Raw genomic sequence first — 13,924 nt, 5'->3', positions numbered from 1 at the left:
TTTTTTTTTTTTTTTTGGTACCAGGGATTGAACTAGGGTCCTTGCGCTTGCAAGGCAGGCCACCGAACTGCTGAGCTAAATCCCCAGCCCCTCTACTTTCTGTTTCTATGCATTTGACTACTCTAGATATTGCACATAAGTAGAATCAGACAATTTTTGTCTTTTTTGTTATTATCTTATTTCACTTAACATAATATTTTCAAGATTCATCCAAGCTATAGCATGTGACAGGACTTATTTCCTCTTTAATGTGGAATAATATTGGTATATATGTATTTTAATTTGGAGAACAGAAAAGAAACACAATTTAAAATTTGTCACTTGTACATTTATATCTATTAAATATTTTTAATGTCACCCTTGCATATCTTTCTTGATTCATACAAAGAAGAATATTTGGCTATATTTCCCAAAAGACAATAATCTTTTATGAAACAAGATGCTTGCTGCTTTTTAAAACTTTATAAATCTGATATCTGACCTACAACATAGAAAATTATTCTCTTTCTGAGCAGACTATCAAGAAATTAAAATTATTTTTTAATTCAGTGTAGTAGTTTATGGTAGGATGCTAAACTAGATGATTTGTTTATTATAGGAAGCATCTAAATGCGACTTAAGGAGAACAGTGATTTCTGGAGATGGAAGATGATACAGGTGTCAGTATAAAGAGTTCTTCCAAGGAACAATGTTTTTGGTGAAAGGAACCACACAAAGCCAAGATTCTATGATTTGAATACTTCAATAATATTTCTCAAATCAATGATGTTTCTTTAATGTGACCTTAAGACCAAATTCCATCTCTTTTAATGTTTACAGAAAGTTATAAGAAATTAGAATAAAGGAAACAGAAATCTCTTCTAGAACTGATCAAAGACTTTCCTTTTAAACTTCCTACAATATCTATTGATCTTAATCCTAATGGTTAATCTGATTGCATGCTCTGTAGCATAAAACAGAAGTATATAAAACATGGTAAAATATACAATTTGAGGACAAACATTGTGCTTCAAAAATGTATCCTTCAGTAATTTAAAGATTATAATTATTGTTTAAATAATCACATATTAGATAGAATAAAATAACTTAAATACCAAAGTAAATAGCCAAAAGAATGTAAATACTATTATAGGCTATAAAACAATAACATTTTTCCCTCAAGCAGAGACACTCAATGTTAATTCTGTATTTTTGACTTCTCATTAGTTCTATTAGTTCTTTAAAGAAGTTCTTAAAAGTTATACTAAGGACTCATTAAGAATTAAATATTTGTTTGGGTCTCAAAATCATTGTCTTTTAGATTCTAACTTGCCCTATACACTAGAATAAGCATAAATTAATTTGAAAGGTTAACATAACACTTACCTGTCAAGACACCTTAGAATAATAGTAGTCTTTCCCTAGAAATTCAAAAAGAAAGAATACTGTGTTCATGTCATCCATATGTAAAATTTTGTTAGTGTTCATAATTGTGGCCAAAAATAGCTTTTTAAATCACTTGAATGATAAATCACCCAGAAACTAAAAATCAGAAACTTTCAGAATTGTTCTAAAATTTGATAAGTGGAAAAAGTTAACTGTCAACTTTCCATCACAGAGTAACTACACTGCTATTATAATTATAAAGTCCCACAGATGACAAATATTAGCAAATCATACCTTACTTTAGCGGTCAACTTGGCAGCTGTCTTAAATTTTCTCTCTATTAAACAATGCTAATTACTGGTTAAGCTGTTGATTAGTGTCTTCTAAAATATTTTCATTCCAATTGTTGAAGTGGAAATAAAGAGAAAAAGCTAACATACAAATAAAGGACATGTTGCAACTATGTTAAAAATAGGCAATTCAGACACTGGGTTAGAGTTCTTTGATTCTAGAGGATATACTTTTTACTCCGAATTTCTTTTTATGGGTTAGGAAGTATAAGCTCTGGCTCCATCTCTGCAACTAACCATAGAATTTAACTTCACATCTTATCCACAGAGTAGTTCAGTGGTTTGAATCATTGTGAATTATTTTTTTATATAGAAAAGCTCTTTTTAAAAAATCCCCTAAAAGAAAACAGATAACGTAACATCACAAAAAATTCTGCTAGAAAAGACCTCTGGGTTTCAAGGAAAATATTTTGGAAAATCATGGATTAAGAAAAACACAACACTTTACTATATTTGTTTCTTTTTAAGTAAAAAGCCTATAATTTTTACCAAAAAGATGATAATAATCTAGAGTATAGGTAAAATATAATAAAATTGGATGAATTTTTGTAATGAGATATAGAAAAAAATAACTGCAACAATGTAGAATATATTGTTGAAAGATGTTTATTGACCAATGTTATACCAAGTTAAAAAACTAAAAACAACCTAAATGTCTGCAAATAGGGAACTAGCTAAATCGAATATAGTAAATATCAGGGAATGACAATATAGAAATATACTTGTGTTGTAAGACATTTGTAAAAATTAGTGTAGCCCAGTTTTCAATTTATTTTTTGGGGGCACCGGGGATTGAACTCAGGTCCTTGTGCTTGCAAGGCAGGCCACCGAACCGCTGAGCTAAATCCCCAGCTCTTAGTTTTCAATTTAAAAATTTACTTTCCTGACAGATGTCATGGTACAAAACTTGTAATGCCAGCACTTGGGAGGCTGAGGCAGGAGGGTCATGAATTCTAGGGTACCTGGGGTTACCTAGTGAGATAATGAGACCCTGTCTCAAACAACCAAAATGAAAACTAAACAAAATCTTTCCTACTTTATTTATACATGAAGGCACATACATAAACACATGCATATACGTGTATACTTACTGTGACAGAAATAACCACACAAATAGCTCCTTTGTTAATAGTGGTCATTTCTAGCTGATTTCAAGTAATTTACTTTTTTTTAAAAGAAGAAAGTCGGGATTTTCTAATTTTCCTACACTGAACATATATGATACATAGTATATTTTTAAAGTTTCAAGTTAAAAAGTAACATAGTCTATACAAAGTATAGTCTGTATAAATATAGAATTACTGTATTTTAGAAATGCAAGGAATTTCAGATATTTACCCAAATTCTTCTATTACCCTAGTATCTATTTTAATACTTTTATTATAACATAAATTCAGCCCTGGAAACTACATTCAATTTTTAGGTTATCATCAAAATAGCCATCCAAAATTTTAAAAATTTACTAGTAAACTGTGGCCCCTTAAGAATACGCCCACCAACTCTTGGGCTTCCTAATTCAAGAAATACTGACCTAGTACAAATTCACTTAGGGATCATCAAAAAGAATCTCATCTTCCCTCCCATGACCTCAATCATCCCAGCAGTCCAGCCTTCTGACCCACCTGACTTCCATGATCCCTCATGCACCCCTTCATCTGATCCGGTGATCTTGACCTTTCTTCCTCTGAAATCCTTCCACTTACAACTCCAATCCATGACTGGCAAAATGTCTCAACTTCGGCACATTCTCTCCCCGGATGGCCTCTACTAAAACAAAGCTATTCCTGGACCACTTCCTCTGCCACTTTGCTAAAGAAGACTATTTATTCTCACCCCACCCCATAGACTTCATGGCCCTCTTTGCTTCCTAGCATCATGCTTAAACAACTAGTCTACCTCCCTCTGACAAAAACCTCAAAGGTTTGTACTGTGTTGAGTTGGCATTGTACAGAAATAGACAGCCATATTGGTCTAGAAATGTTAATTTTTTAAATTTTATTTTTCCATTTGTACAGGGGTAATGCATTGTACTAAATATGTAAGGTCATATCTACATGGGTTTGATTACAAAAACTAATAAAGTATTCTCTAAATAATGAAAAAAAGAATAAGATAAGATTACAAGAGCAAGAAGCATTTTAAATATATTAAGGGACCATTTTCATCTTCAGAATTAAGGATTATTTTAATCTTACATTATTGCCTTTTCTCTTTTACTTTCCTCTTTAGTTTTATTTTAGGATTCCCTATTTTTAATGTTCATATAGAGATTTCTTTAACTGAAATACCGAATAGTTTCTCTGGTGTGAAAAACTGTAATAGTACACAGGATCCTAATGAGATAATAAGTGAAATAGGAAGTAAAGGGCTAAAGGTGTAGGGAAAGTGGGAAGGGTGGGGGAAAGGTAATAAGGGAGAGGAAAAAAATATGAGAAACTGAAAAAATGGAAATAAAGTGTTTGTAAATGGGGAGGGGAGGAGGGGGTGAAGGGAGGGCAGGGACAAGGGGAAAAAATGAGAATCAAGACCTATTATGTAAAGGTACAGAATCCCAATAATGAATGTAACTGTATTGTATACCTAGATTGTACCAATAAACTCCATAAAAAGAAAAAAATATATAAATGATCCCTATGATACTTTTATGTTAAAGAATTAAGTTCAGATATTAAAAGTAAAGTAAGCCAATATGAAAAGTTTGGAAAGTACAGAAATTAAAAACAAAATAAAAATACAGTGATTAAAATTTTACCATGTGGTTCATATAAGCTTTTACATGTGGCATGTCCAAGCTTTTTTTATTTTAATGAAATTTGGCTCAGTGGTACTGCCACCTGCCTTGCAAGCACAAGGTCCTGAGTTTGATCCCCAGTACCAAAGAAAAAACCTTTTACCATCTATAATTCTACTTTTTATCTTTGCAGATTTATAGAGATGAGATCATGGTATAAAATTTATGTCCGAATTTTTCAATTCACATTATTTTCTTTCATCCCTAACTTTTTTTTAAAGGCTAATCACGTCCCCTTATAAATACAATTTTTTAAAAAAATATGAACTTAATGTAGATAGCATCCCCACTCTATGTGTCTGGTTGTGCAGGGAGGGGTGCTCAGGCTGCCTGGACACTGAGGCTGCCCACTGAACAGGTAATCGTGCTGCTGCAAAGTGTAGTTTCTCAGTTTCCTATTTGTCAGTAGCCTTACGTGGAAGCACAAAGCACAGAAACTGAACAATAATATGAACTCCAAACAGAGAGAAGCTGTGGATGCTACGCAAATGTCACATTGGATGTGGGAAGCTCTGGCCTGTTTTAGTGTCTCCGGCAGTTCTGCCTCCCGGGCAGGAATTCTGTGCCTGAAGTACAGCTGCATGGAGATAAGGCGCGTCTGTTACTGCTGTACGTGGCCACTTCCAAAATCCTTCTGCACTCCTGGCCAAGTAGGACAGAACGACAGTGGCTGGGGAGGGGTCTCCTAGCGAGTGACCGTCCAGCAGAATGGTTGTCTTATTTTCCCCATATTTTCAAACCCGTTGTTAAACATCATTGATGCAACACAATTATTCCTTTAGAGAGACCCCTAAATGTTAAACATCTGAATCCAAAGTATGAATATTGTTAAGACTGACTTACCGGGCTGGGGATTTAGGTCAGTGCTGCCACACTTGCCTCACAAGAGCAAGGTCCTGAGTTTGATCCCCAGTATTTAAAAAAAAAAAAAGATTGACTTACTGATTTACTTAGATATTTACATTTAGCTATTTAAAACTTGAATAGCTTAATTGAGGTAGGAGACCCAAATATTTTCAAATTTTGAAATAAAAAACAATAGTTCAAACCTTTCTCAAAATTTTGTTTACTGTTATAACGCTCCCTAGATCAATAATACTTTCTACCTCACGCTAAACCAGACTGGTCATCTGGTCAGAGTTGAAAGTATGTAAGTTTTGTTGTTGCTGTTTTGAGACAAGGTCTTGCCATGTAGTTTAGACCAGCCTTGAGCTCACTATGTAGCCCAGGCTGACCTTGAATTCACAGTCATCCTCCTGCCTCAGCCTGTCGAGTGCTGGGATTACAGGTATGTGCCACCACAACTGGCTGAAAGTATATGTTTTTATTAAAATATTAAAATAAACTTTACCACTGGTTGTTAAATCACCTCAATAATTAAAAAAAAATTAAAGCTTTACCCCATTTTTACTGCCAATGAAGAAAACAGATTTTTCTCCAATTTCAACTCCATCCCCTTCACTTCTGTAACTTCCTCTTTTTTCTACTTCAGCTTTTGCAATTTCCCAGAGAGTTTCACTATATGACAAAAGAAAAAAATCAGAGAAAAAAAAATCTATTTAAATACTTATTTCAAGAACAGAAATTTTATTACAGCAAAATTTGTAAAATAAAACATTATATTCTGGGGGACAGTGACCATGTAAACTATCTGAGGATTAGTCAGTTTTTTCCTTTGAATTAATTCTGTGAGGAATACTGAAACTGATAAGTAATGCCTTTATCACCAGGGTATGAGGTCTATTTTGGGACTTCCCAGCAAGGTTAAAGGTTGTACATGGACACCATGTTTCTTGGACACCATGGAAGGTATAAGGACTCCAGGAAATGTACAACTTAAATCATCTAGAAAGAAAACAAACATGTAAAACCCACTATATCAAATAATCTTTGCTCCCTGAAACATTTCTTTTTTTTCATTATCATTATTTTCAGTTTTTAAAATTATGTTTTGGCCTCAAATTTCTTTTCTAAAATATGAAAGTGTAAAGATAAAAGGGGAAAAAAAATCACTTAAAGTCACATTTTGAAAATTATTTTTCCATTCCTCTCTTTATGTATAAGATGATATCTTTTATAAAAATAAATCGAAGTGAAAACATACTGTATTGAACTAAAAAGACCTGACAGATTCTAGCCTGAATCTGCTTTTTATGAATGTGAATTTATGCAAATCAACTAGCCTGTCTAGATCTTTCATTTCTTTTCTTTTTCTTTTTTTTGGGGGGTACCAGAGATGGATCTCAAGTCCTTGCCCTTGTGAGGCAGGTGGCAGAACCACTGTGCTAAATTCTTGGCCCTAGATCTTTCATTTCTTTATCAATTAAACAAATATTTACTGAGCACCAAACCAATGTACATCCTTGGGCTCAAGACTCTTTCTCCATGTCTAAAACGCCAATTAAAAAAAAAAAGTATACTAACTTTAACTTTAGAGGGTTGTGCTTGTTACAATATGGGGTTGACAAAGTTACAAAAATTATTGGGAGCTTATAGTTATTATAATTAGTCAAGAACCAGGGATAAAGAAAAGGTCAAAATAGGAATATAAAGTCAAAACAGGAGGACCTAAATGTTTGCACTAAAATTCATCCTTTTATTTCACAGTGAGCCTCCCCGTACTCAGTCCAGGCCTGTCTGGTCTTCATTTATAAACCATTCCTGCAGAACCTGCTTATCTGATTTCCATGTACAAGCAGACAGGAAAGAGGCGCTGTAATTAGGCATGCCTCTTGTGGAAATTTGTAACAATGAGCACAGCTTTACAACTGTTATCAATGACAACGTAATGGAAAGCTGACATTTTTTTGACCCTAAAGTTCATAAATTCAACAGAGATCACACCGTTGATTCAAAAAGTGAAAGATTTACCCTGCTCTGTGCCCCTCTCTCCCTGACGTCCTGTTCAGAGAAGGCCTAGATATTATCTCCAGTACGGGCAGTTTAAATGGGCCTCATAGAGACGAAGAGTTTAAATGTATTTTACAGGCCATCAGAGTCCCCCTCTTTCCCCCTTAACGTGATGTTACACTTCCCAAGGCGCATTCCAAGTTCTCCCTCATTTACTGTCCTTGTGAACCTCGCATCTGGTGGAGGGGTCCCCCGGGAGGAGCTTTTGGGCTTTATTTCGCCGCCTGCCCCCTGCGCCTGCGGCAGCGGTCCATCAAGAAACTTTTATTGACTCGAATCAGTGAACAGACGAAGTTTACCTTTCAAAATCCCTTACTTTTCTACCTGTGTGCGACAGAGTCCTCCTGCTCGGGGACAGTTTCGACGGGCCGCTGCCCATGCAGACCCGGCTGCGCGCAGGGCAGAGCCGCCGTTTCCCCCCACCAGGGCCCTCGCGGGTTCCCGGTCCCCGAATGGGCCCTCCGCCGCCCTCACATTGGGGAGGAAGGAGAGGTTTTGGGCGCAGGCAAGGTTGCGGGACTACCTGGGCATCGTGACAAGCCGCCCGAAAAGCTGAGTGCTCGGCGTGCGGCCCAGCCCGGAACCCACGAACTGAGAGCAACAAGATAAACCTGGAACGCAGGCGCCTCGGTTCCCATGGCAACGAAGTCGTAGCTGCGTTACGTGCAAAAGAATGGCATCATGGGAAGTGTAGTTTTCGCTGCTATTTTTAAAGTCTGATTTTCTTTTTTTTGTTGTTGTTTTGTTTTGTTTTTTGAGACGGAATCTCACTGTGTACTTGAGACTGACCTGGAACTCACTGTGTAGTCCAAGCTAGTCTCGAACTCACAGTGATCCTCCTGCCTCAGCCTCCTGATTGCTGGGATTACAGGCGTGCGCCACCACGTCGGGCTAAAGTCTGATTTTCAACTACAACCTTTAAAATGGAAGAGGAGACAGTGGTTACAAATTTGGGGCCTAAAAGCAACTGTTTATAATCCTGAAGTGTTATTTTACTTAAATATTTACCTGAGTGCTGACTATATGCCAGATGCACCTGCTTTTTCCCATCTTTTACTTTTCTCTTTGCCAGTAGCCATGATTTGGGAATAAAGAAAAAAACCTGCTGAACTGTTTTTCTAGTAATTGACTAGAAGCGAGGAATAATCAAGTCTTAAAAGTGAAAATGAAGAGGGAAGTTTTAATGTTTTCCAAATTTCTGATAGTTTGGTTGTATCATGCTTTATCCAATGGCACGTTTTTTATCAGTAGTTATCGAAGCATGTACGACTCCTACATCATTTACTTTATCGATGTAGATTGTTTTTGTATGAACTTTGTGGTCTCTTTGTAGATTTCCAGGAATCTCCAGATCAAAAACAAACGTTGGGTAATGATTATATTCAAAGCCCTGTGCTACAGAGTAAGGAATAAAGAAATAAGACAAAGTCTTGAGTGGGAGAAAGATGCTGTATACCTAGTTTACTATATTATAACCCAAGGAAGCAAGTGATGTAAGCTACTGCAGAAGAAGTACAAAAAATGATGAGAACAAAAGTGACTATGCCTGAAGGAGTTGGTGAAACCTTCCCGGCAATGATAGTATTTGATTTGTTTTGAATGCTGAGTAGTTGCAGGCTGTCTTATCCAATGCCCTGAATATTTGAGGAAGGTACCCCCTCTCTCATCCTCTGCTCTTTGGCTCACTTTCTAGGTGTGATGTCTAAGATCATGGGATTTGAACAAAAGTGGATGTTATGGTTTATATTTAGATCCCCCCAAAAGCCCTATGTGATCAGGCAGAGCGTTGGCAAGACCATTGGATCATGGGGACAGTAGAATTGGCTTGGTGTTAGGGATCAGGGTCTGGTCTGAAGGGGAAGGTCACTTTGGGCATGACCAGGAAGGGATTATCTCCCTCCCTGGCTGCACTCTTCACTCTCTGCACATCTTTCCCTTAGCAATGCCCCTCTACGATATGCTATCCTGCCTTGGAGCCAGTAGACCATGGACAAAAACTGTGAGCCAACATAAACCACTCCTTACTTTATTGTTGTTGGGTATTAAGTCCCAGTGAGGGTAGAGGAAAGGTAAGAAGGGAAAAGAAAAAAATAGGAGAAGATGAAAAAATGGAAATGAAGTGTTTGTATATGGGGATGGGAGGAGGGGTGAAGAGAGGGCAGGGACAGGAGGAAAAAATGAGAACCAAGACCTGTCATGTAAAGGTGCAAGATCCCAATGATGAATGTAACTGTACTGTATACCTAAAATGTACCAATAAACTCAATGAGGAAAAAAAAGTCCCAGCGATGATGAAAGTGACTAAGACCCTGGGCATAGAGTCAGTCCTGACTCGGCATACTAAGTTGCCTTACTGCCAAATTGGGTAAGTTACTTAATTTTTCTGAGCCTTAATTTCTGATCTTGTGAAGCAGAGAATGTTTAGGAGTTTTAAATGAGATAAGTCATGTGAAACGTAACTTATGCGTATGTAGCATATTATAAGAGATAAATTCTTGTTATCATGTGGTAACCTGCTGGTTGACTGTGTGTGTAGGGGGCATGTTGGGGATTGAACTCAGGACCTGCTGCCTGCTAGGTAAACACTCTACCACTCAGTTAAACCTCCATCTGGTAGGCAACTGTGAACAAAGGAACCTAAGGACACGTTCCGGGAAATGACATAAATGGTTGGTAAAAGAGCATTCATTTCAGGTAAAGTCTTTGGGAACTAAATCCTCTCACACATTGGTGTATTTTGGAGACTAAAAAGACCACCCTGACACATAGAAAGGGGTGTAATGAGGGTGGAGTTCAGTGAAGTAAGGATGACTTTAAGGGGTATCAATGCGTCTCTCACTGAATCCACATCTGTATCACGGTGCTAGTTTGTAAGCTTATTTAGAATGCGGGAGAGATTGTAATAGTTGTAATACTTTGGGTTCTGGAGCTTCAGGGTCCTTATGCATGCTAGTAAGGAAGTCTCATTGATATTATTAATAACAGCAACTAACACTTTTACCAAGTACATGCTATATACCAGGGACAGTATTAGCACATTAAGAGTGTAGTTGTTTGGTTAACCGAGATAGGTTGAGAGAGCCTGGTAACAGGAAGATAAAGTTTATCTATCTGGCTGGGTCCTGTTCACCACAATGGACTCAAATTGAATCAGTTGCTCTGATTGGGTAGAAGAGTTCTCTCTTCTCTTATTCCTCCAGAGGCTTCGTACTTGAGTAAAGAAAGTGATCTTCCTGGGTAGATAAAAAGTGTTCTTAGGGTAAAAGCATACAATGACTTGAGCTCCTCTACTGGGTTACCCCAAGAAGAATCAAAGTTTCAAAGCTGGCAATGAAGGATGAGACAATTTTATGCTGCTTGTTGGATGGAATGAGCTTAGTGTAGAAGGGAAAAGGGGTGTGCAATATGAATTTAGGGAGCTCTGAATAGTTTGGAGTGGGATCATTTAAAGTGTCTGGTGGAGCTGAGATGGAACGGCGAATTGGGTGGGTAGACTGGGCTGGTGTGAAAGACCTTGAAGTTTGGATTTTGCTGTGTTGGTTATGAGAAGCCAAGTAAAATTTAAAATAGGAGCGTGCCGTGACTAGGCCCGAGTTTCAGTGAGGTAATTGTTTGCAGCTGTGTGAAGCATGTTCTTGGCGTCTAGAAGACCATATGGAAGCTGTTAACAATAGCCAGGAAAATGATGTTTCTACATTCACCCCGCTTTGTTTTCAAAGTTATGTAAGCTTCTTGTAGAAAAAAAAGTATATATAATAAATGAAGAGAGTGAAATAAGCCTATCCCCAGAAGTAATGGCCGTTAACTATTTTGATATGCTTCATCCCAATCATTTTTCTCAAGTTGAGATTGCACTGTAAAGCTAATTAATATCCTGATTTTAACATGTATTTCCCCATGTCAATTTTTAAAAATTCATGATAAATACAACTTTGATATCTGCATAATATTTTATGTAGTTTCTCCATACTAAGTTTGAAGTGGTTCAGAGCAGCCCCTGATATGAATCTTTCTCTGGGATTTTTCAAACTAAAATTGGGAAAAGCAACTCACTCCCTTTTTGGAGGAAATCGGCATATTTTTTGGTAGATGAAATGCTATTTGTAGTTAGAGAACATGAAGCACACGCTCATCAATGCAAAGAGTTGTGTCCTGGTTCTGGTTGTCCCCAAACCTTGTCTGTGTCTTTTGTGACATCGTTGAGCTCTTCCTTTGATTATATGAGATATCCTAGTATTCCCATAATAAAAATGAGAAAAATGACATCTTTTTATCTAAGTTAATTCAGGTTGAAGTTTGGAATTTACAACAACAGAGTTTTACACACTAGAGAGTGAAGCCTTGGGAAAAGGGAGAAAAGTCAATGACTTGGGTGACTGATGATTTGCTGATCCTATTAACCACAGTTACGGGTTCAGGGGAGGATAAACCAGGCCTACAGGGTGTGGTGCGTTTGCAGAATCATCCAGCAGACAGCTGGAATGTGTGGGGTCCATTGGACTTGGCAGTTAGGTAGAACATGGTGTCAGTGTTGATGGTGCTTACTTCATGCCTGCAGGAAAAACATAAAAACATCTTATGATCTGTGCATCATGCAAAAGCTAATAAAAACTCTTCTCAAGCTTTTCTAAGGTTACATACTTTCCATACAATTTTCTCTCATAAAAGGCAACTCTAACTAGAGTTGGATAGCATTTTCCAGAAATTCAAGTGAATAACTTCTAAGCTAACTCCTCTGGTATTGCTCAACATTCAGTTCTTACAGACATTTCTTGGGAATTCATTAGAGCTACATTGTAAGAGAGGGAACTAGCTTTCCCTTGTTATTGCCACAGCTAAGGAGGAGTCACTTGTTTGTAATAAAACCACAATATAACCCAGAGCAACTTCAGGAGTCACTTTCTCTCTGTCTCTGTCTCTCTTGCGGTCTCTTTCACACACACACACACACACACACACACACACACACACACACACAACCTGTCTTATTAGATTGTTAGCAAAAATACATATTCCATGCTCAAATACTATGATGCCTTATTTGCAGTTGTTTTCTCATGTTCCCTAATAAAGATTTTCTTCCTTGCCTATACTGGACTGCAGGATAGTTGATAATTACAAAGCACAGAATGAAGATTTTTAGATTGATGTCGATTTATGTTGATGTCTCCAGAATCATTGTAACTATGTACAATTTAGGTAAAATGAAGTTCAGCAAGTGAAATCATGGTTTAGAGCTGGTGTCATCTCATCCCCTCTATCCAGGCCCCTGGCCAGGCCCACCAATACTTCACGGGAGAAGACCTTGCCACTTAAATGCTCAAGGACAGCCTGCATCTTAGTCTCACTGAAACACAAGAAAATTTTACTTCACCCTAAATATCTATATTTGGACTTTATTTATTTATTTTTTTTTTTTGGTACTGGGGTTTGAACTCTGGTCCTTGCGCTTGCAAGGCAGGCCTCCAAACCGCTGAGCTAAATCCCCGGCCCCTGGACTTTAATTTTGACTTTAAAGGGAAAAATTACTTGTATTGCAGTAAAATCTTTTTCTTCCTTTAGGGAAAGGGGAGGTGGGTGAGAAGAGAAGGTAATTTCTGCAGGAACTGGAAGAAAAGGATCCTCCCCACGTACTTACTTCTGCCCCTTCCTTTCCTCCTCACTCCCCAACTGCTGGAGCCTCTTCCCAGAAAAATCAGCCCGGAGCCTCTCAGCTTGAAGAGGGCAGACGCCATGGGGGCTGGGAGCCACTGGATTGGGAAATGTGACCTTGGCACTCCAGAAGCACTTCAAGCCTCTTACGAGAGAAATGCAGTGAGTGGTTCCTTCTTCAGGATTGTATCTCAGTTCAATTATGAATTAAACATATTTGTTCTAGGAAACTGATCATTATGTACTTTCTCTTGCTATGGGGAAAAAATGCCAAACAACCAACTAATGAACACATTTTTGGAACAAAGTCTCTTTATAATTTGTTACTAACTTGTAAATTGATAGTCACATTTATTCCAAGTTACGACAATACATATTTGATTTTTAGGGTATACACACATACCCATTTACGTGAATCAAGAACAGCTGAAACACGTTTTTAGAACAAAGTTCATTAAATTCATCTAAGTGAAATAAATTCCCTTATGGAGTTTATTATTAAATAATGGGAAAACCAATTTTTCTATCTGTTTCTCTATTGAATATACCTATATATTCAGTACATTTGCCAAAGTAGCTTCCTTTTATATGGATAAAACCAAGCAACACTGAAGACAGAGCATGGATACGAGAAGAGGGAATGACTACCATTTTCACTAGTAGTGCACCTCAGCTTTGACAATGAAAACATTAGGTATTTCTTGAAGATTATTCAAAAGGTAATGCTCAAAATGGGTTTTGTAAATCATTTATTATGATTGAAAGGGAAGAAAATGATAGGAGACAAATATTACAGTTAGACATGAAACATTATTCTTTTGTAACCATCATAATAACATACTTCAAAATTTTTAAA

General features: G+C 37.2%; 1 protein-coding gene across 1 annotated transcript in view; it reads right to left on the bottom strand.

Annotated features, from left to right (window-relative positions):
• Dync2li1 (dynein cytoplasmic 2 light intermediate chain 1) overlaps positions 1–8,047 on the bottom strand; it is a 28,838-nt gene extending 20,791 nt beyond the window's left edge. The window contains exons 1-3 of the mRNA XM_010611494.1: positions 7,940–8,047; positions 5,907–6,024; positions 1,366–1,400 (exon numbers count right to left, since the gene is read on the bottom strand). Coding sequence (XP_010609796.1) covers positions 1,366–1,400; positions 5,907–6,024; positions 7,940–7,947 — 161 coding nt within the window. The 5' untranslated portion in view covers positions 7,948–8,047. The remainder of the gene's footprint in view (positions 1–1,365; positions 1,401–5,906; positions 6,025–7,939) is intronic.
• Positions 8,048–13,924: the final 5,877 nt, after the last annotated feature.

Source organism: Fukomys damarensis, unplaced genomic scaffold (genome assembly GCF_012274545.1).
Source record: "Fukomys damarensis isolate Sample0158 unplaced genomic scaffold, DMR_v1.0_HiC HiC_scaffold_2, whole genome shotgun sequence".
Lineage (NCBI taxonomy): Eukaryota > Metazoa > Chordata > Mammalia > Rodentia > Bathyergidae > Fukomys > Fukomys damarensis.
Note: the sequence above shows the minus strand (reverse complement) of the source record. Positions and strands in the feature narration are given on the sequence as shown.